The following is a 23,876-nucleotide window of genomic DNA, read 5'->3' as shown; positions in this document are numbered from 1 at the left end:
ACGTTCCCTCAGCCGAGAGGGAAAATACTCCATAGTGCCAGAAAACACCTTTTATCCAAGGAGCAGGTGCTGTGGTCCCACCACACGGTGCATTACTGCAGTTAGGAGATGCCCTTCTCAAAGGGCTGAAGGCAAAAGTCAACCTTAAATTGCAAGGGGTTTTTCAAAATTAGGTTAAAACCAGGCAGGCACCCTTCTGCACTACAGAGGAGCAAAGCACACGAACAATTCCAGGAGCTGTTGGCTTGCTTTTCCTCTTAAGTAAGCAGCAATGCCTCTTATCACTCGATGGAAGCAGAAATAGGAATATTATTAACATATATGACATGCCACCATAGATCCCTTGCACAGGGAGGCTTACCTCGTAACTGGGATTTTGCTCTTAAAAAGGCCAGTCGGTTACTTTGTTAATACATAGAAAAACTGCCTCTCAATCGGGGACAAATACTGCCTCACTGTCACTAATCAATTTGTAATCATTTTTTCTGTGCAAAAATCCTCCCGGGCTGAGCACTGCTTCACTGTAGGAGGAACTTTAATGGCCAAGCTATAGTTCTTCCAAAATGAAGGTGTATAAACAATGCCATCGAAATACTGGTCCAGAAGAGTCTTAATTAAAGAGGTACTGCCAGGCGCTGCCAAAATGTCAATGAAGGTATAAAGCTGCTGGAGCCCTTACAAGTCTTCCATCAAATATTGATTGCAACTGGAGGCACAGTCCCAGACTAAAAAGGACCCGTCTTACTGAGTATGACAAATTTTATGTTCCTATAATTCTATTTAAACAGAAGGTTGTTTTTTATCCTAGGGAAAGGAGAAATTAATTTGCTTTGGCCTCCGTCCGGGCTCGAGAACTTTCTTTGCTGGAGGGCAACACTGTTTTGCAGCGCTGTGTGTGCACCCGAAAACAGCTCCCAGCGTCTTGTGCAAAACCTGCCCTGGGAAACGCAGCCCCCGGGCAGGTGGGCACCCGCCACGGAGCCACGGGGATGGGCTCCTGCCCGCTCTCTGCTTTGCTGGAGGTGGGGGGGACTCAGCTCTGGGGTTGCCCCTTTGACGTGCTGAAAGCGAGGAGCGATAGTGTTACCTTTGGTGGAATGTCTTCCTCCTGCCGTAACCAAGAACTTCGGTCAAACTTTTCAATGCGAGGGGGCAGAGGAGGGTTTTCTGAGGTGGGGTCCGAGTTCTGCCTTGGCATCTCAGTGCGGTGAGAGGTCACCGTCAGAGCCTCCTGAAACCCAGCCAGTCCCTTTGCAGGCTGTTCATGCAGTGACTGAGACCCAGACAAGGAGCTTCCTTGGGATTTCACAGTGACCAGATGTGGAATCTAAGCACCAAGTCAAAACAGAACTATCAGTACAAAATGGAAAAAAAAAAAAAAAGGAATCAAAAAAAGTATTTAAAAATTTGATTTTTTTTCTTAAAAAAAAAAAAAATTTGGTTAGCACCTCGGATGCACTAAAAAGCCCCCTTGGTGTGAGATCAGCATGGCCTTGGTTTCAGGAACTTCTGACTTGCATCACTTCAACGCAAGATCTATTAAAAATCACGCTCGCTCAGCTCAGCCTTTTAAAATCAGGCAATGTCATGCTTCAGTCCTGCGTGCAACAGTGGTCCGGGCTCGTAGCGACAGTCCCGCACCGTCCCGTGGGTACCACCGTCCCGTGGGTACCAACCCCAGGCGCGGGGGGATGCTGCTCCCGCACACGCCGTGCCCACCCCAGCCTGACGTCTAGCTCCCCACGCCTGCGCCTCTAAGGCTGTGCTAATGAGGTTTGGCATGGATTTTCCTTGTTAAAAATGAAAAAAAAAAAAAAAAATTAAAAAAAAAGGGAGGAGGAAACAATAATAAATAATAACTAATTTGAAAAAAAAAGAGTCAGGAATTCTGAGGCATAGATGGCTTAAAAAAATATCTCGAGGCATGAGTATCTATAGGTCTGGGTAGCCCCTATCCCATGGACCAGCCCTATAGATTTAAGGGTTACGAGTGAAAGGAATACTGACGCTCATTTTGGGAAATCTGAGAAATTCACAAAGTTAGAGTATGTAACATCAGAGCACTTTTCCAGGACCCTGTGAAGCTGCACTTCTTTGATACGGTGGGGTTGTAACTTTTATGTGACATTTCTACATACGTGTTTACGTACACATGTACATGTACCACATGTATAGTGCATGCATGCATACATTTACCTGGGCCTCTGAGTTTCAAACAACCTTTCCATTAGTATTTTACTGCCAAACAAAGGTCTTTGTAGCTATTGACAATATAGGTCGTCAAAAAGGTCACTGAAAAGTGTTTGTCAATCAGAGAGATTAGAATGAAGGGGGGTTTTACCCACGTCCCAGCTTTATAGACCACGTACATTGGGGAAAAAAAGAGCCGTATATTTAAGGGCTTTCCTGCATGTATTTTGTTTGAAGCTGGCATTGAACTGCTGACCTACAGGTACTTAGCTGGCACATTTTCCTATAGAAAGCCCACATGGACATGAAGCAAAGGTTTTGTACTTCCTTCTGAAATCCCCGCGGGAGTCTGTGGATCTGCGGGAGCACTTGCAGGGGCAGGACCAGAGCCACCCCCGATGCTCAGGGCAGAGCTTTCGGTGGCAGAGTACTTACAGACCTTGTGGCTGGGAGGAATTTTTGGATGGTCATGGTGATCTATGCCCTCTCCAGATGTGTTTGTGACTGATGCCAACTCAATGGAAAAACCAAAACAAAACCTTGAATTAAAGCAGCAAAGAAAGCAAAAACCTCTTTCTGATGATCCTCAGCATCAAAGCATCCCGGGTCTTTTGTACCAGGCGCTGTGGTTTTAGTCCTTTACATAAACCAGATCCAAAGAGGAACAGAGCAACTGCCGCACTGGACCAGACCAGCGGTTCCTCTCGGTCCTCTGGCTTGTTTCTGGCAGTAACCAGTACGTGATGCTTCAAAGGAAGGTTATAAACCAGGCGTGATGTTTCTAACACATGGAGGTGACAAGGGGAAGCCACTCATGAATGTAGATGCTGCTCTTACGAACACGCTTAAGGCTGAGAAACCAGGGAGCAAGACACTATTTCCCTTGAATCCCTTGAATCCGCTCTTTTTCTTGTTACCTTACCAGCACCCCCAGCGTCCTGGCTCCGGAGGGTGAGGGGTCCATTACCTGCGGGTCCACGGGTCGGAGCAGGGGTGGGGTCCGGGCTGGTTGTACACCGCTAATGCTGAACGACTCCGACCGAGGAGGCAGGTTGGGGTCAGAAATCCTGTTGGCCACCTTATGGGGCATGGCCGGTGAGCTCTGGCGATTGAGCCGGGAGCGCTCCTCCACCTGCGGCGAGACGGGGAGGGTGGGTGAATCATAGAATCATCTAGGCTGGAAGGGACCTTCAAGATCATCTAGTCCAACCATCAACCTGACTCTGACAAAAAAAAAACATCACTAAACCACGTCCCCCAGCACCATGTCAACCATCTTTTGAACACCTCCAGGGATGGTGCCTCAACCACTTCCCTGGGAAGCCCATTCCAAGGCTTGATAACCCTTTCAGTGTAAAAATTCTTCCTAATATCCAATCTGAACCTCCCCTGGCGCAACTTGAGGCCGTTTCCTCTAATCCTGTCACCTGTGACTTGGGGGGGTGAACACCCCATAAAAAGCCATTTCCAAGTGAAAACCAAGGTATGCATATATATACCAAAGTACACATATATATAGGAAGCTCTTTTCAGGTGTATCAGGGTACTGTACGACCACAGAAGCTGCCCAGCAGATTGTGCAATAAATGCATTTTAAAGACATGGCACGGACTATTTGTATCACGGAATTGTCAGAGTTGGAAGGGACCTCTAGAGATCATCTAGTCCAACTCCTCTGCTAAAGCAGGATTGCCCAGAGCACATCACTCAGGACTGCATCCAGGCGGGTCTTGAAGATCTCCAGAGAAGGGGACTCCACGACCTCCCTGGGCAACCTGTTCCAGGGCTCTGCCACCCTCACCGGAAAGAAGTTTTTCCTCATATTTGAATGGAACTTCCCATGCTCCAGCTTGTGCCCGTTGCCCCTCGTCCTATCGCTGTAAACCACTGAAAAGAGTCCGGCTCCATCCTCCTTCAACCCACCCTTTATGTACTTGTAAACATAGATAAGGTCTCCCCTCAGCCTTCTTTTCTCCAGGCTAAAGAGTCCCAGCTCTCTCAGCCTTTCCTCGTAAAGGAGATGCTCCAATCCCTTAATCATCATTTCTCAATATGAAATGGAAAAACAAAAAAGAGGCAACACACCTCACAGAGGTGTTTCTACAAGATTGCTCCTGAGAAGCTCTCGCTTCTTCTCAGACGTATCTTTAAGCGAGGGGACACTTTTCCTTCACGACTACAAACACCAAGGAGCAGTGCTTTTGTTTGATCTGAATAAAAGAGTAAACATGGGAGCCAGAAAATGGCTGGCTTTGATCTAGATTTAGCGACTTTGGCACCTTGTCGTCTACGGAAGGGGAAAAGCTCTGTCATTGATAGAGAAACAAACCCGAATCCCACTGCTTTCGGTTACTCTTGCTGGAAATACCGTGGTTTCAGCTAACCCAGGCACACTGGGTGCTCCTGCAGTGAGACTCCATGCATTGATATTCATGCAGCGTATGCTATGCAGAATTTTTGATACCTTGCGATCTGACGTGTATTTTCATTTATGTATCATTAAGGCGTTAAATACCCTTAGCGTGCCTCGGTTCCAGCGCGTACAAATGTCACGTTAAAAGGCAATCTATAAAAGAGGTTTGCTTGGAAAGAAACACAGCTCTTCTTTAAGCAAATAAATATACAGGAAACAAAAGAGCTACTACATGAATAAAAATGAATCTTTTCCTCTTTCAGATGCTGAGCAGGAGCCAGAGTAAAATTTAGGTAAGAGATTCGCGTTATGGACTCTTTCCTTTCTAGTTCGTGAGGGACCAACCAAGTCACTTCTGTGTCCCCAGAGGACTTGACAGCTTCCCCTGGTGAGCAGAGGCCGTGCAGAGCTCGGTTCAGCGATGCCCACGCGAGCAGCTGTGAGGATGGGAAGGAGAGGAGGGTGGAAAGGAGAACTCCTCTGACCGAGGGGACACAGCAGCACGAGCGCTGGGTCGCAGGCCCGGTCCGGTACATCTGCTTATCAGCCAAGGCTTGGCACGAACGGCAGCAGAGACGATGCCGCCGCCAAGTCCTCCGGCTGTTTGCTGGCGCACTCCGGCACGCTGCCAAGCCGTAATGCGCGGCTGATTACGGAGGACTTCAAAGCTCACGTGGAGGAGAAGGCAGGAGAGTGATGACATGGGGATGTCTGTACTGGGAAGGGAGGAAGGTGCTTGGTTTTCCCACTGCCGGCATCTCCTCGCTAGCACGTTGTTGCACCAGAACAGCAGAGGATGCTCTTGGGACTCTCCATCTGTACTTTGTGGAGCCTTAGTGACTCCACCGTTAGGCAGAGAGAGGGGAAAAAGCAGCAAAACCCTGCAGGAATTCATCATCGCCCCGGTTCAAGCCATCTCTAATTGAACTCAAGATTCCCCTCAAACGGGAAACATCCTTAGCAGCTTCTGCGCAGTCCCTGAGGAAAGCTGCTAATGTTTTAATACATCACTTCAAAGCCAGGGAAGGATAAAAGCCACGGGGACCGAAGGAGGAGCTGACGTGCGTGTTGGCTGCTGCAGAGAACAGCACAGCTCGTGACGCACAGCCGAGCCCCGAGCCCCAGGGAAGCTCTGAGCTGCGGGAAAGCACTGCAGGGCCTGGCCACCGTGTGGAAAACCTCTGATTAAACCTGTGCCCTCCTTTATTCATGGTCATATGTGGCACATACCTGCCCAAACCCGTCCTTCAGCTGACCAAGCTTCCTTGTCACTGAGAAGTTAGACCTGGCTATCTGCATCGCTTTGTTTAACAAATACTGGTCCATAACAGGAGGGTCAGAAAGGGAGAGAGCTGCTAATTACAGTGCTACTGCTTAGAGCGTGAATGCCACATCCCTGGCTGGATCATCAGAGGGTCCCAATGTGACGTCCAAATGTCTTTAGTTGTTAAGAGATGTGGGGCTGGGTGGACCGGGCAGGTCTGGGACAGCACCCAAGCTCTATCCCAAGTTATATCCCACGACATATCCCAAGTTAACTTCCACCGAATAACCGTTCTCTCACAAGAAGATGAGTAGACAGCAGATGGGGATGTGCATCCAAGTGTGTTGGTGGGACTACTTGATCAGACTGTTTTGTTTAGCATAAAAAAAAGAGAAATCCTTGACTGTGCTCCGGGGAAGCTATGAAAGATGCAGTGCAGCCCAGTTCCTAACCCAGAGCTTTGTCTTCACCAACAGGCCAGTCCTTTAACAAGGGGACACAACTGCAACGCGAGCGGCCACCTTTACACTTTATCCCATGTCTGCAGGGTCTCGGAGTCACCATGTGAAGACGAGTGAGGTGGGAAGATAAGTGCATAAAGGAGAGGTATGAAAAGCAGAGAGAGACACGGCAGGAGAACTCAGCTGTGGTGATCAAGCTCCTGAGAGAGAAGACTTGAGACCAAAGAGCATACAAACAGTATGGGATATCATGCAAAATCCTCAGGAAATATCCCAATAAGCCCCGCAGAGCCTCCAGAAATTGTAGGCTGAGCACCAGACGTGTCTTTGCCTTGTTCCCAAAGGAAAACAAAGTCTTGGTATTTCTGTTAAATTAGCGTGCATGGGTTGGGTATGGAAATTGCTTAACTATAGCAAGAACCATGGCAGGCTGATTAAGTATCAGCGCAAGTCTATCTGTATAGCCAGCAAGGACGGTACTTCAATATAGGAAGCAAAGTAGTTGAATTTTGCTAAAAGTGGGACTGTACAGTAGATAAAACAGGGGATGGAGGCAAGAAGAGTAGTTTTGGGAAGTTCCAGAGGGTGTCGTGTCAAGGCAGTATATCAAACTACTGCTCCCAAGAGCAGAAATATGCCACAGTCCCTGCTTTGGGCACTTCAGTAGAAACCAGATGGAATGACACAGGTAAAGAATAAATAATTTGGGGAGCTAATTGGTGGAAGCTGGAGATGTTCCCCAACAACAGGAAACCTCATCTTCCCCATGATTTCAGCACAGGGTATGAGGCCACGTTCTGCTGCTCTTATTCACACTGTACAGCTCCCAGGACCCTGCTTCCAGTGACGGCATCAAAAGACGCCGCCTCCCCCACGGAACAGAAGAAATGGGCCTTTGTGTTTGAAATGGAAAGCTAAATCCAGCACTTTTCTCCTTCACCCCAGATAAAGCATACGAGTCCTCTTTATATATCTTTGTTATAGTTTTGAAGACAGCGCCAGAGGTACTTTAGCAATGTGCTAGGGGATTTATTTAAAACCAGGCAACAAAAGACAGCTTACTCCGTTTTTCCTGCCTCCTACCTACTCTTGGTGCTTCTGCAGATGGACACGAGAGACCCAGTTCTGCAGAAAGCCACAGAGGCACCACCCAGGTGGAAGCCTCTCCCCGTCAGAGGCAGCTCAGCACATCTGGAACATCTCATCCGCAGACCCACTTACCAAACTACTTCTTCCACTGGGAGGGCTGGAGAACGATGCTCCAACCCTGTGAAAATACACTGGCTGGCACACGGCCACCAAAAGACTCTGAAGATCAAATGGGAAGGGAATGAAGGAGAAACCCAAGGGAGCGTAAAGAGGTGAAAAGAGTTTTTTTGACACCCACATCTATCTTTGCGATGTTTTAGAAAGGCTAAGAACTGATGGTGTTACTGGCCTTTGCTTAGCAATGGGTAGCTGATTGAATTTCTGGAGTATTTGATGCTTGCAGGTATTGTGGCTGCAGCTGAGGGCTGTCAAGAGGAGACACCAGGAGACAGCTGCATGTTGGATGCACATCGCATCTCTGCCAGGACTAGAGGGTGCCAGACATCTGGCAGCAGAGCAGGGATCCTGCTTAGTAGAAAGAATAGGAGAGTTATTAAAAGATCTTTCTGCCCAGGAGTAGGGGTACAAAATTAAACCAACTAAGCACAAAAAACTCCAAAAAAATTAATAGCAAGAACAGGGACCAGCCTTACTGGAGCCACCACAAAGAAATTAAGGAGAAAGGAAGTGTTTGCACATGATCCTGAAACCGCACTGCAGACAATGCATGTCTTCGTATTTTCAAGACTATTCAGGCAGGTGATAATTAATATTCAAGATCTCACAATTGTTACAACAATTCCCTCTTTTTGCTGGAGAAAAAAAAAAAAGGCATCGTGGCTTGCCTTCCTGAAAATCATGAAAGAGCAACCCCAAGAGATACAGTCCTGAGCACGGGAGAAAAAGCTGTCTGGTCCCCATTTGATTACGGGGAACTGAATTAGTGCTCAGCAAGGAACCCTGTACAACCATCCTCTGCATTCACCCCTGTCCTCCAGCGGACCAGGAAGGAGCATCAGGAGCTCCTGGCACATCCACAAGTCCCCAGTTATGGCTGAACCCCTCCAGGAGGGATCCATCCTCCTCCTTCCATGCCCTCATGGAAAAAATCTCCTTCCACCACTCTTTTTCCTTGCACAAACATACACACAGACGTGTTGCATTGAACTGGGAGTGCTTCCAGCACAGCTAATGGCATCTGCTGGAGGCCATCCCAGCAGAGAGCAATCTGCTGTATGTGTTTCGGGCCGAACCGCCTGCCCGGCCCTGCGGATGCAGGCAAGCATCACCACGCTCCTCGTTCTCGCCTACCTCCTTGGCCCACGCGGGTTTCTCGCTGGCATTTATCCCTTCTTTGTAATGGTAGAGGGGTTTCTTCTCTGCCGGCCTCTGGTCCTGCCGCTGCTGCTGCTGCTGCTGCTGCAGGGACACCAGGTAGTCCCGCTCCTGCTGGAGCTGCCTCTGCAGCCTCTCCGCTTGCCGCTGCTCCTCCAGCTGCTTGCGCTTATACTCCTACCCAGGAGAAAGCACAGTGACACGGGTGCCCGGCCAGCATGTAAACACAGGGCTGCAAACTGCAGATTTATCTGCTTGGGTGGAAAACGGGGCCTGAGTATCCAAAAGGCTGTTTTTCTGGCAAAGCTCATTGATTGGAAAGGCTTTGGGGACTGAGCTGTGATGCATCCTGGAGGAGGGATGGCTGGGAGGACAGAGCCAGTAAATTCAGAGTATAAGGGGGTACCAGCCAGGGAAGCACTGTGAGCCCCCCCCTCCGAGGGCTCAGACATCCCCTTATGAGCTACCATTGACTTTGCCCAGATTTTTCTAGATGGGAAAGAACAAAGCATCAATCCAATGAGGTGCCAAACAGCACCGGGTCAGACAAAACCCAAGTGAAGCCAAGTCCTCTGTAGGACCAATTTATTGTTTGTGGAAAGGGCCACGCAGCAGAGCCAACTGTATGATCCCTCTGAATCCCTACGGCTCTGTGAGGTTTAATGAGTAAATCATTTTGAAAGGGCCTTTTGAATAGGCAAGGGCTTGTGTGAGGGTTTTTCTCTTCCGTAAATAAAATTAATAGCAAGCGAGAAACAGAATAATCCATGCAGATTAAAAGAAAATACAGCGAGAGTAACAGCTACCAGCACGAAAAAGGAAAGCTCAAAAACAAACTAAACAAAAAAAGAGGACATCTAGAATGCAAACAGTGTGAGAAGGGATAGACAGTGCTCCTGTGAGGAAATTGAAACAAAAGCCTTTGCTCGGAATACGGAAACCCACATGGCAGGGTGGGTTTGGCAGGTGCAGACACACGACAGCTCGACCACGCTCCAACATGCTGCCAACAGCCTTCGGAATTATGGGGTGACGAAGAGGGCTGCTCCTCACACGAAGGCACGAGCATGCCGATGCCATGGAAGGGATGCAGGGAGAGAGGAGTCATGCACCACAAGGGGACCCGGCCACGGGACCAGCCATGCTCGCGGCCACGGTGTCCCCCACGTCGCGGGAGGGCAGGAGGGACCTGGGGGACGTGGGTGGAGGTGGGTACATGCGGACACGACATGGGCAGAAAGCAGCAAGCGTGGCCGGGGGCCTCCCATTTACCAGAAGTAGCGCTTGCTCCTGCAACAACTGCTGCTGCAGGATCTCTAACTGTCTCTGCTCCTCCTCTAACTGTCGCCTGATGTATTCCTGGAGGCATGGGCAGCAGGGATCGAAGGAAAAAGAGAGAGAAGGTAAAAGAGACAGTATTTCCCAAGAGGAAGGAGAATGAGGTGGGCACCCGCATCCATCCCACCCGAGAGCTGACACCGATCAATCAGCCCGGGCACCCTCCATCCCTGCCCAAAGAGCCCGGGGTGTCCACCACTCTACAAGGGACCTCCCAGGGCAAAGGGTGAACGAAAACCACTGATAAAAAGCAAAAATTAACTGGGAACACAACAAAACCCCACCCCAGGAACCCGTGGGTGGGAAAAACCTGCATCAAGTATCTCCACACCTGCGGGCAAGCAAGTGGATCCACATGGCAATAAACGACAGCAGTGGAAAGCGACACACGCGGCGTTAACGACTAAGCAATTTGCTCTCAAGTGGTACGAAACACAAGTGTTTACAGGAAAATCTCTGGTTAGAGGAAGAGGAATCCGCACCGAAGGCGATCACCCCACTCCTGGCGGGTTACCTGCTCGTGCTCCGCGCGCCGCCGCTCCTCCTCCCGCCGCATCTGCTCCTCGTAGTGCCGCCGCTGCTCCCGCTCCTGCTGCTTCCTCAGCTCTTTCTCCCGCCTCTGCTGCTGTGGGGGCAGGAGGCACAGGTCAGCACCCCCACTCCTCTCCCCGGGAGCTCCAAGTCCTTGTTTTCACCTTTTTTGGGGAGTCACCTTGCTCAGTGACCTGCAACGCTCCCACCCGCCTGAGGAGATGCCTCACCAGCAGGCAGGTCCGTTTGGGGTGCTAGAGGGGTTTGTTGATCCCACCCCATCCTCACATGCTCTGGTACCCAGCACCGGCTACAGAGAACCCACACCATCCTCCAAACCAGCGCTGGACCACATATGCAACCTCTCTTCTTCTGCCACTTGCAGGTGAAGCCATGTGGGCAGCGCATGGTCCCCACTTACCAGCGTGCCCAACTGGTGGGGTCACATCAGGCCCTGGACGCACAGGGCAGAGGGGGCTCACCCCAGGAGCCCATCACTTATAGAGAACTAATGTCTCTGCTCCAAACCCACCCGCGAGGATGAGAGAAGGTGCTGGGGGAGCTACTGCTCACCAAGAGGGGAACGCATCCCTCTCAGCTTCTGGGCTCAGCAAAAGTTAACACAGAAGACCCAAAACCCAAGGGTTTTTCCTTTTCAAAACACAAACTGAGCTTCTCTTGCTATCCTCAGACCACCCCAGGCCCCCGCTGCCTGGGTCACATCCCTGCTTGCTTGGCTCTAGCATCTTTGCCCACAGCAGCCCAGGGTGTTTTGGGGTGATGATGACCTGCAGCCCCCTCTGAGCCCCCCAGGGTGTGCTGGGCACCCAGGTGACACCCGCAGCCCCCACACCCCCTGTTTTTAACCCGCCGTAACTCCTCCAGCTCCCTCAACCCCCTTGCTCCCCCAAATGTGGGGCCAGCTGCTGCAATACTCGGCCACCAGGCTGCTCCGCACGGAAGCCCCGCAGCCGCCGCATCGGCAGAGGGCACTCAAATGCCAATATTGGCTACCGGGGCTCTGCAGCCTGCCAGAACTCCATCATGAGCCGGCTGCAGCAACACGCCTGCAGGGCTGACGGGGAGGCAGCCTGCTGAAGCATAAACCTAGGCCTTTTTTCTCCTTTTTTCCCCCGTTTTGTTATTTTTTTGCCCCCCTCACCCCCCCCCCCCCCAGTTGCCAACACACAGGGGCTGAGCAGACTGCAGTGGCGAGGTGGCCACTGGAGGGGCTGGCAACGCCGTACGTGGAGGGCTGGAGCTTTGGAGACAAAGATGCATCCACTTGAAAGTGCTGTGCTGCAGTAAACCTGCGCCGCACGTACAGATGGATTTCCTATCTATCTATAGAGATCTATCTCCACAGATATAGTCTATGGAGATACCTATGCCTATAATAGATATCTATCTATAGGCATCTATCTCTAGAGGTACCTTCTACAGACATAGCTATTCCTATTACAGATATCTACCTATCTTTAGAGATACTATATAGATATTATATAGATCTATCTCTATAGTATCTATCTAATACAATAGACCCATTTCTAATATATATTTATAACAGATATCTATCTCTATTAGAGCTACTATGATCTAATAGAAATAGATATCTATTAGATAGATATACTACTATCCACTCCATTACATAGATCTACTCTATTAGATAGATACTATTATAGCTATTATACTTCTGTTATATATTCTATACTCTACTCTGCAACCTGGTCTAGTGGGAGGTGTCCCTGCCTGTGGCAGGGGGGTTGGAACTGGATGATCTTTAAGGTCCTTTCCAACCCAAACCATTCTGTGATTCTGTATCTCCCTAGACACAGATATCTATAGATATCTTTATAGATAGATAGCTATCAAGATAGATGCATCTATAGATAGATTTATGGATATTTTAACTAACATTTAAAGACACCCCCACATTTCAGTGTAGGGAGGAGCCATTGCCTGCCTTGCTGCTGTGTCCTCATCCACAGGTAACATCCACAGCCACCTTTCCACAGGAATTCTGCTGCTTTCCTCTACCTTAACATTCGAGCTGCAGCACAGCTTTAGTGCCACCTATAGCCATATTTACCAGCGCTGTTCCACTCCCCTCAGGGAAGGGGAAAAAAAAAATTTAAAAAAAAATTAAAAAAATCGCATCCAACCTGAAATAACCTGCCAGCTCCAGACTCCGGCGTGTCCCACGCCAGGCGCAGTCACTCGCGCTGCCCACGTAAGCCGGGGATCCATGTGTTCGCCTGTCCCCGCCGAGCATCACGCGAACGTGGGGCTGTTTGGAGCTTTTTTTTTTTTTTTTTTTTTTTGAACTCTATACTAGAAATCGGAGAAGATACACCGCCGGGACGTGGTAACTCTCCAGCAGTAATGGTAATACACGGGATCTCTTGGCTTCGCCAGCGCTCCCTCACCTCCTTAGACAGCACTGTCGGTGATGGTCACTACCCTGAGCTTCCGATCACAGTGTGTATCACACTGTTTTTTTGGGTGGGTTTTAATGTTGGTTTTGGTTTTTTTTTTTAAGTTAGAATAGCACGCTGCTGAATAAAGCACATAATGCTCGTGTAGGCTGGGCTTGGCTGGCGGGAGCCGAGGGCCCTGAATGCCACAGCTATTTCTTAAATAAAGATCACCCGACTGGTCTTTATTCCCAATCCAGCAGGCGAACAAAGCCAAAGCCCTCCAAGGAAGGAGACAAAAAGTGTTTTTTCCAGGGAGGGAGCAGCACACTACTGTCCTTCCAGGGCACCCCCGGCTAGAAGCCCTTTTTCACACCGAAAAGCCTATTTAACCCCCGGAGTTGGGAACTGAGCCCCCCCCCGGCACAGTTTTCATTCAAAGCCAGGCCTGATGCTCTTCTGGAGATTTCAAGGACCTCTTCACCCTGCTGCAGCCAGGCATTTCGGGCTGAAATACATACATTTATGGAGGCCAGGAGTAGATAGCTTCCCTCCAGCCCAACAGCGTTTTTGTCAGGTCACATTATCAGCAAGTCATTTGTCACGGTCGCATTATGAGCACCTTCAGCTAAACTCTGCACAGCCGCCTCCTGGCACGCTCAGCTGTACGGCCACGCTCCGGCAGCTGGCAAACATCTGGAGAGGACCTGGCACTGCGGAAGGGTGGGCGAAGCCTTCAGCAGTGCCCCCCCACTGCCCCTCTGCCTCCGCTCACACCGGTGATGAGCAGCGCCGGGATGATGGGGACCCTGTTTTAAAGTAGCTCAGTGAGACGCAGCTGAGAACTGCGTGTGAAAAGTGCATGTAGAAAGCGGAAAAAAAAAATAAATGGAGAGATTAAAAGATCTCCTCTCTATTTGCCTCCTTTTCTCCCTGTTTTCTGCCCTCCCCTCTGCATACTTCCCTGCAAATACATACTTCCCATGTTTCTCCAAGCCCGAAACTACTGTGTGTATTTACACTGTCCAGACCTATTATTCATGCAAGGCAAGAGCGCCAATTAATTAGGACCGCTTTTATATAACTCTGCAGGTAAAGCTATATGTAGCTGCTTGTAAGCCAGAATGGGATCTTATTTGCGCCGCACTAGAAATGACAGGTTTTAAATATTGATGAGGGAAGACACACGAAGGCAAAACCTCTGGTGGGAAGGCCCCTGGAGGCCTGGCATGAAACAAGGACTTCAAAGGAGCAAGCTCACTTTGCTAGATCAGACACACTCAGGACTATGAGCGACTGGAGAACCATGAACCTGGTGAGCTCGGAGAGGGACTGACACTCGCAAGAGGCTCCTGGAAACCTTGGCTGCTGCTTCCCAACACGAGCATGGCCCAAGCAAAGAAGCGGCAGGGGAATTCCAAGTGACAAACGAAAACAAATATTCTAGGTGGTGGCATTGTTGTGACAGGCTCATTTATTTGAGCCACCAGGGAAAGAGTGATGGCGGCTGGAACATCATCTTTCCTGACACACCAAGCGCTGGAGCGGAGAGGTGTTTCCCACTGGTGGAGAAACTGGGTCAGAACTTCCCACCACCACAAACTGGGATCTGATACGCCGTGAACCATCACAGGAGCTTTTAGTCGGGATCACCGGGAAGGGATGCTCCATGCAGGGAAAGGCTTGTGCTTCAGACTTTATGAGTTCTACATGATTTCTAAGCGAAGAAAAACTACATACGTGTACTATCGGAGCTGCTGTAACAGCTGTCCTTGGAAATGGGTCCAGGACTGCTGCTGGGACCACTGCAGTGCCCCCACGTACAATATTACTGTGAGGAGGCTGTCATCTTAATGATAATATTCCTACAAGCGATATGACACCTGCATTCGCAGAAGAAAATACCAACCACTATTTTAGCTAGGCTAACTTTATCTATAATTAATTGCTGGAATTTTTTTTGCGTTGCTTTATAAGAGCTTCCAGCAGACGGGTCTTCTGCCGGTTAACACATAAAGGAGCTGCACCAATTTTTTTATCCCCTGAACATCCAGCTCTATAACTGCACCGAATGAAACCTCACATCCAAACAGCAAGATGCTTAGATTTGCCATGTACGTTCCCTGTAAAGATCTGACCTTCGTATTATACCTACAAAGGAAAAAAAAATCCACAACGTGGCAGAAAAATGAGGTTATGCAAACCCCTCCCTAGCTGCATCTGCCCACTGCTGCCAAGGGGTCTCACAGATTTGTCCTGCAGGATCCCTAATAATGCTCCTGACAGGGAGATGTGTTATTCCTACAGCTCAGCTGGAGTTTTGGTGGTTAAACTGGTGCAGTAACGCTCATCCTGTGCCAGCAACAAATGGAGGGTTTATTAGGGAACTATATATATCTAATATATGTATATACAGGGAAAAATTAAAACATATTCAAGCCTATTCATCCTTCTGCATTACAAAAATATTTCCCTTAGTGCTATTTGATCTATTGATATTTAAATCTGTAATTCAGGGTTGGGTTTTTTTTTTTTTCCAGTTAGTTCTGGTGCACATTTTGAATTCACGAGACCAACTTTCTGCACGAGGGGAAACAAAGCTGCAACTCTGCTCCCACGAAGGCCCCGGTTTCAGAGCTAGCTCGGGGATTTTTACTTCCACTGCAATTAAAGACAGCTGCAAATCTAAATCTCTCCGGCTGCCTGGAAGAAGATTCAGCCTTAAAGAAGGAAATTGGTCAGCTGTTGAGAAAGGGGACTCAAGTGGCCGACAGATGCCAGGAGGCACGCAAAGGATGGCAGCAGGTCTCGGGGGCAGCGTGAAGGTGCATCAGGAGACCACCAGCAGACCTCCTCATTTAACTTTGTTATATATGCTTTTGATGTTATTGCCTGAGAAACACTATGAGATGGTGGATTTCCCCCAAAAGGCCCTAAAATGAGAGGTATTTTGTGAGAGGTTCAGAAATCCTGGGTTAGGAAGATCAAGATGATGGAAGAAATGGGATTCCTTCATTATGAGCTCTGCTGGGTGAGGGAACAGAAATGGTGGGAGCTCTTTCCTCGGCAGTATTTAAAAACAAGATTGGAAAACCACCAGAAAATCTACATCATTCTTCTGACAGAGGAATGGACCAGTTATCCCACTAACAGCCTTTCTCCAGCTCTTTTGCTGTGCATCTCCAGTACAAATTGACTCCAGGCGTTTCTGAGCTTGGCATCCTCCGAAGTCAATCCTTTCGGTGCTGCGCTCGCTCAGCCTGGCCACCTTCACGGCGTCTTCCGATGAGTCAGAGCACTCTCTATAAACACAGTAATACGCCTGGCAGTACTAAACAGGCTGACTTAGGGAGCCCCAAAAGCCACCAGCTCCAAGTGTTTATTTGTCCCGGATGCTCTATTGGGTTTTAAAGGTCAAGTTTGTTTTGAAAATTCAGTAATCTGAGCCTTCCACCGGTCTGCTGGTACAGTGGTGCCTATTGGAGGCACACCCCATCTTAGTCAGACCACAAAGAAGCATGGAAGGAACCATGTCCCCATTAACCAAAATAAATCCAGAGCCAAGACTCAGCAACCGAGTGCAGAGGAGGGCAACGAAGCTGATGAAGGGCCTGGAGCATAAATCTTATGAATAGCGACTGAGGGAGCTTGGATTGTTTAGTTTGAGGAAGAGGAGACTGAGGGTGACCTCATCACTCTCTACAACTACTTGAAAGGACACTGTAGAGAGGTTGGTGCTGGTCTCTTCGCACAGGTAATTAGCGATAGAACGAGAGGGAATGGATTTAAGTTGCAACAGGGTAGGTTTAGACTGGACATTAGGAAAGAATTCTTCACAGAAAGAGTGGTCGGGCATTGGAACAGGCTGCCCAGGGAGGGGGTTGAGTCACCATCCCTGAATGTGTTTAAGAATCGTTTAGATGCGGTGTTGGTGGATATGGTGTAGGGGAGAACTTTGTAGAGAAGGGTTGATGGTTGGACTCGATGATCCCAAGGGTCTTTTCCAACCTGAATGATTCTATGAACTGAAGCTAGTGCAAAAGTACCGTAGGAAAAAGCAGAGAGGCCAAAAGGCAAACCCCTGGCTGCTGCTGTGACGGGTACAAAAGCTGGAGCAACGCTGCTGCTGAAAGCAGCCTTTCAGTATCCTTATAGCAGCCTTCCAGTACCTGAAGGGTCCTACAGGAGGGATGGGGAGGGACTCTTTATCAGGGACTGGAGCGATAGGACGAGGGGAAATGGTTTTAAACTGAAAGAGGGGAGATTGAGATGAGATCTTGGGAAGAAATTCTTTCCTGTGAGGTTGGTGAGAAACTGGAACAGGTTGCCCAGAGAAGCTGTGGCTGCCCCATCCCTGGAGGGGTTCAAGGCCAGGGTGGATGGGGCTTTGAGCAACCTGGTCTGGTGGGAGGTGTCCCTGCCCAGGGCAGAGGGGTTGGAACTGGATGATCTTTAAGGTCCATTCTAACCTGAACCATTCCATGATTCTATGCTCTCTGGAGCAAAACTGCAGTGACATAGATGGAATGTGTCAGGTGCCTCCAGGCAGCAATACCAAACTCAGGACAGCTGTGACAGCCGCTGCTTGTGACAGCCTCTCTCTGGCCATCAGCTGCTTCCTGCCCCCAAACACATGAGAAGATCATAAAGACCAAACTATATCCACCACTGGCCGGCTGTGCTGGCAACAGTGGGACAGCCTGGGGGTACAAACCCCTCTCCATGTCCCTGGGCAGAGGCAGCATCCCTCCTCAGGGCAGATGCTGGGACTCCTCCAGGAGCAAGAAGCTCAAGGGGAGGATGCTCAAAGCCACTTGTGCAGTTCCTCTAGCCCACTCCCTGCAGCAGCAACAAAACTTTCTGTTTGCTCATCTCCGCCTCTGCTATTTTTCTGGTTCTCCTACAGCAGCCCAGGGCAGAGACACGACACCTTGCAGCCGGCCACGCTGGGGAGCGTCCCTCCTTAACCGCTGCCACAACCCACCACGTTTGCAACAGAAGGTTTGTACCTCTTCAAGGACTCCTGCTTTAATCCTCACCATAGCAACTCGGCTACGTTTCTTCTTCGCCACGCAAACGGTGTCTAATAGTGAGGAGAGAGTTCATTTCACTCCGTGGCTGGAGATGCAGGTGAGACTAAACCCAGCTAGATGGACCAGAGAAGATGGTCACCCAAGAAGATGCTGGGGCCACCACTGCCACCAGCAAACAGCTGCCCGCTCTGCCCTAATCCTGTCTAAACCCACGGTGGATCATGCCACTGGACCCGTGCTGGGGAGGGCAGAGGATGAATCCTTCTTTCCCCAGTTCTCTGATACGGAGAAGAATGAAAACGCCTCTTTGCCGGCTTTGCCCCAGAAAATCCCTCCCTTTCGATTCAGGTCTGGAAACTGTAAGGCAGCTGGGAAGAAGGCGATGGGTGAAGAGCCCAGGGGGGCTGTTAGAGCCACCAGAAACAGCGGCATCGATTTTAAATCCTGGCTATGGTGGCATTAGCTTGTAATGACATGGGGGAAAGGACGGGGGGACGGGGGGAGCCCAGGGGTGGGGTGGGGGGGCTGTGCACAGCCGGGCACCGCAAGGCAAAGCCTCCGTAGCTCAGGGCAGAGCTCGCCAGCTTAGCAAGGGGATTAGCCCTCCATTCAAAACCTGCCTGGGAAGCGGCAAAGAGAGAGAACAATTTTCTTCAATGTGAAGAGAACGTATTAATACAGCAGCAAGCATTGTGTTCGTTACAGGATTGCAGCTAATCTGCTGTCTGCTTTTATTCTGCTGTTGTTCTGCTCCTGTACCGCTTGCAGCAAGCAGGCTGGGACAAAGGCAGAGCCAGGCTTCCTTACCACAGTCCTCAGATCTGCTGGGGCAGGGGATTTCGGGGTGCAACGGGAGCAGCACCCCGCCTACGTGCAAGCCCCCTCCTCTCTCAAAGCATCTCCCCGACTTTGTGAGGCGGGGGGAGAGGCGAGCAAAGCCTGACCTACAACGTATTGAACGTGTGATGCTCTGTGCTCTGACAACCTACATATTTACCAGACTGAAAAAATGCTCTGCCTGGGAGTCGCCCCTGTTGGTTTTTGCCCCGGAGGGGCTCAGAGAACCACCTCAAAGAGGGGCCCCCTACCATCACCACCATCATCGCCATCAGCTGCCTGAAATTCCTTCCTGTCTGCGCCCCTGGCCTGGGGGCATTACCCAGCACACTGAGAATCAGGTTATATCTAAGAGACACTCTGGCTCATGCAAATTAAGGGGGTGGCTGCTCTAATAGCCCATTTACTGCGAGTCCTTTTTTCAGACACATCAGTGACCTCTTCAGAAAGCTAATTTAATTACCCTTAACATATGAACCCTTCAATGAGACACTTGGGATGGGTTCAGTGCAAGGCAGTGGGTTTCTTTAAGCAAAACCATATCAAAACTCCCCCAAAATGGAGAACCCCCCCCCTATTCTTCTTTGGTGGATTTCTGCAATCCAGGAACCGAGAGCTAAACCAGAGAATGCAACCAGGCTGCGCATCTGACGGACACCCAAAGTCACCCGGTCAAATCCTGCAGCTGGATTTTAAATGGGGTGGATAATTTTATGACCGATCGCATTTGTAGCTGGTATGTTAAGACAAGGGTAATGAAATCTTATGCTTCGGGGCATATATGGATCATTGCACAAGTCAGGCAGGCGTCTGCCCCTCCCCTGCCAGAGAAATCGTAATTGGCAGGGACTGGAAGGACTGAAGTTGAAATTGGGGATAAAAGGGGACACAAGTGGCATATGGATCTGGGGAAAGGGCAAATGGAGCTATTCAGCTTCTTCTCAACTGTAACAGTCCACAGCAGCAAATAACGATAATGAACTTGACAGATGCCTGGACCAGTATGAGTTTTGCCCACCTTGACTGAACAGGGCTGTCACCCCAATAATGGGGACGATACCTCTGCTCAGCAGTTCCAGGGATCCTTTTAAGTGTGGTATTTCAAGGGTTTATTTATAGCAAAGCAGCTCTATTACCCTCACAAGAGCTGGCAACGCTTACTACGGTGAGGAGAGTGGCTGGGGGCTGGTATGCAAAAAGCAGGAGTGGGGGGTTTGTCCAGTGGGACAAAACATTTGGGGTTACCCACTTAGAGAGGTTAGGAGGTGATCTTCTTAAACCAGGCTGAGAACAGTCACTTGGGACCTGCTACCAGAAAATCCTGCTGTTTCGCCCAAAACCAGCCTTTGCCAGCCCGTTGCTCGGCTCTGGCCAGTTACCTCCTCCAGCCTTCGCCTCTGCTCCTTCTGCTCCTCGATCCGCTTCTGCCGCTCGGCCAGCAACTGCCGCTTGTGCTCCTCGTTCTCCCGCTGCTGCTGCTCCAGCTGCTGCCGGCGCAGCGCTTCCGACCGCTCCTTGTTGGCCAGCTGCAGCCGCAAGAAATCCCGTCTCAGCGTCGACTCTCCCGGCAGGTTTAGGATGGAGCTGGACGGGAGAGAAGCATCAGAGAACATCCCCTCCCGCATCCTTACACCTCTTTGCCAGGGGAAGTTCTGTGGTGGGTTTCCCAATGTGGCTCATCCCGGCAGCATCCCAACACCCAACAGAGCTTGGGCAGCAGCGGATGGAGGGATGGGGGAACCACAAGTGCCAGGGCATGGCTCACCAGTAATTTATTTGACAAAAGTTGCCTTTACATTAAGTTTCTAACCAAAGCCTCTTGTGCTGCAGTGGCACACACTATATTTAGCTGTTCACAAAGCGCATCTAGCATGAATCACTGCCAGCTATTAAAATACTACATTATCTCACTGAAATAATGGAATAACCTAATACTAATTGCAACGGCTCTGAAAAATGTCACCAAAGAAAGAAAGTTCCAGCCCCACCGTGCTTGCAGCAGCACCGGGGAGGTTTCATGGTGAAAAGTCACATGGAAATAGGGAGTTACACTGGGATGCAAGGAATCACATCTTAAGGAGTCTTCTTTAATTTCACCTCCCGTTTTTTCCACATCTAAATACCCACATTCCCATGACAGCACCACAGCGCGCTGCAGATGATGAAGCACCCAGGTTTTCCTCCTCAGCTTTTGTCTAGGATGATCTATAGCACCAGTTTATACACACGCCCCGTCTAGCAGAGGGAATATCCTCTGTTCTGCCAGGGAACGGCACTCAGTGCTCAAACTGTCCTTCTTCCACTTCTGGTTCTCATGAGCCTGTAATCCAAGCTGATTTCATACAGAGTTAAAGAGATGTAAGGGCAGATATGAAATGCTGATCCTTACCTGGGCTCTCCAGAGTCATTTTCCTCCTCCTCCTCCTCACTTCCACTGTACTCGTACTCTGTCTCATCTAGGAACAGAATTGCTCATCAGTGCCCTGTGCTGGACTCAAATTTATTTTTCCAGTGGTTGAAAGCCCCAGAGCTCTGAAGGTAGAACAGACAACTCTCTTCTTTTCGCATGACAAAGAACAAGCAGCATGATTTCTCTGCATTTTCTGGTTTTTATGGGGGTACTGCGAGGCCAGGGAAGCACGGGTGGTCCCCCTGGGTGCTGGCCGGGAAGGGGCTGCCTCCCGTCCAGAGTGCCACGGGCATCACCAGCACAGCAGGCAATGGCCCCAACAACCAAAGACACTCAATGCAAGGACCCGTAAAATAAGAATTTATCCCCATATGACACAGTAAGCATTCCCCTTCTTCTGGAGGGTTCTTCAAAAGGAGGTGCACCACAAGCTCTTGAAGCTGCGGGCACTGGAAGGTGGGATTTAACTCTGGCTCTGAAGGCACCAGCTCCTCTCTCCCTAAACATATGCTCTTCCTATGCAAATCCATGAATTTTTCAGGCAATGAAGACATCTACTTAAAAGCCCAACTGCAATGTTGTGCTACATACTGTGATTTCTATTGGGATATCATCTTTATCGGATGAAGGGAATGATAGTAAAAGAAAGGCTTGCATTTATCCAATTACTCTCCATCTCCAGGGTCCAACCTTCATTTGCCAGACTAAACACATTTAATACTTCACTGGGATCCCACTTTATTGTTTTGATTGTAGTGAAATCTATGACAAGGGGCTGGAAGGTAGGCATGAAAAATTAATACTGCTACCAATAAGAAGAGAAATAGCAACGTATCAATTTGCTGAATTCTACAAATGAGCTTTCAAATTAAAATTCAGTTCACAAGCAGCTGAATACTTTAACAAGTTTCTTCAGCTATCTGATCTTCCCTTCAGAGGACTTTGCTAGGGCCTGGAGAGTTCACTAAAAACATTCAGTTTAATAGGTTATTCCTCGTCAACGGAATCGCTTTGGGGCAAGGGTCTTATCTAGATGTTCGTTTGCACAACTCTGCTCATCGCTGGTGCAGCGTGAACGTCACGTAGATCAACAGACTTGGCATGAAATATGTGAACTGGGGAAAATTCAGCTTAGCAGCTTCTCCCTCCCACCCGCCAGAACATATATATATGCAGATGTGAATTTTATACACACATTTTAATGAATCAAAGCTTAAATGTTCCATGTGGAAATTGCCACCTGGACCAAAAAGAGACAACAGTTTTTCAACAGGAAAAAAATAAAGATTAAAAAATATTGCTTAGCTCTAATGGCAATCACCTGTAGGCTTCATATGAACACTGATTTTTTTGTTATGGGTATTTATTTTCGTTTCAATGACTGAGAGGAATCAAATCAAAATAATCTGATCTCAAAACTGTAAGAAGCATGATCACACAGAAGTACCACCCTTATTTAACTCAACCAGTTTGCAAACAAACTTGGCCATCTGAGTAAGGGAAATTGGTACTGAGGCCATGAGCAATCCAGTCCTCTTTGCCTTCCTTCTTCTACCCATACGTTTTGGCCACACGGATGCCCCTTGGTCTACCCCAGGGATCTCCAAGCACATGGCAGAGGTCAAGGATTGCCCAGATCCTCCACTTACCTTTCTCGCCTCGCTTCTTTTTAGTCCTGTCGATGTGGTCCTTGAGCTGGATGCGGACCTGCCTTTCGTTGGGCTGGTCTCGGATGAAGGGGTGCTTCATCAGCTGCTCCGTGGTTGGTCTCTGGCTGTGGTTCTTCACTAGGCAGCTCTCAATGAAGGACTGAAACTTTTTAGACCTGATCCAGGACACAAAAGGAAGGTATTGAAAAAACAGGTAACTACATTGATTCTTGTATTAGGAAGTGAGAAACCTGTGGGTATTTGAGATCTTTTGGCTGCTACACAGTTTTTGCTCAGATGCAGCCTTCCAAGCAGATTCACGTTGACTTCTCAGTTGATGCTTAGCACGGTCTCAAAGCAGCACCATCACATGTGTCCTCTCTCACTTTATCCTCTCTTACTCTTCCCATGCATGCTCCTATCTATGCCTTCACTCTGCTGAGTCTGGAGGAAGTTGGGAGCCATCACTATGACTGGGGAATCACCAAAGCCAGATGTCATCAATGGCAACCAAGAAAATGCTAAGAAGTGTTCCTCCTCCCTTCCCTTTACCCTGAGAAACTGAAAATAGAAATATAGATATAAATGCAATACACGGCTATAAATGCAATTCCTTAATGGATTGTTTCACATATTTTGTGGCCCTGGGCGGTGTTTCAAGAGATGTAATTTTCTGAAGATGAGCGGGACAAGCTACGTTGATGGGTTTTTCTAGATGTAACCACCCAAAGTTACATGGCTTGCTAAAGCTCAGACAACCTCTGGGTGATGGTCGCTGCCTAGAGCCTTCCCTGCTCTCATGGGCAGATCCAGCAGCATTACTGACCCACCAGGTCCTGAGGGCCACCATTCCCCAGTCCCCCTGATCACGGACCCAGGTGAATGGGACATGCTCTTCAGGCATCATGGCTT

General features: G+C 49.2%; 1 protein-coding gene across 1 annotated transcript in view; it reads right to left on the bottom strand.

The window, feature by feature from the left end:
* Positions 1–23,876, bottom strand: part of TNIK (TRAF2 and NCK interacting kinase) — a 167,361-nt gene that overhangs the window by 30,326 nt on the left and 113,159 nt on the right. The window contains exons 10-17 of the mRNA XM_074153949.1: positions 22,965–23,140; positions 21,295–21,361; positions 20,285–20,489; positions 10,605–10,715; positions 10,025–10,111; positions 8,729–8,929; positions 3,158–3,322; positions 1,088–1,327 (exon numbers count right to left, since the gene is read on the bottom strand). Of these exons, the coding sequence (XP_074010050.1) occupies positions 1,088–1,327; positions 3,158–3,322; positions 8,729–8,929; positions 10,025–10,111; positions 10,605–10,715; positions 20,285–20,489; positions 21,295–21,361; positions 22,965–23,140 (1,252 nt within the window). The remainder of the gene's footprint in view (positions 1–1,087; positions 1,328–3,157; positions 3,323–8,728; positions 8,930–10,024; positions 10,112–10,604; positions 10,716–20,284; positions 20,490–21,294; positions 21,362–22,964; positions 23,141–23,876) is intronic.

Source organism: Numenius arquata, chromosome 9 (assembly GCF_964106895.1).
Source record: "Numenius arquata chromosome 9, bNumArq3.hap1.1, whole genome shotgun sequence".
In the NCBI taxonomy this organism is placed as follows: Eukaryota; Metazoa; Chordata; class Aves; order Charadriiformes; family Scolopacidae; genus Numenius; species Numenius arquata.
This window is presented reverse-complemented; position numbering and strand designations above follow the sequence as displayed.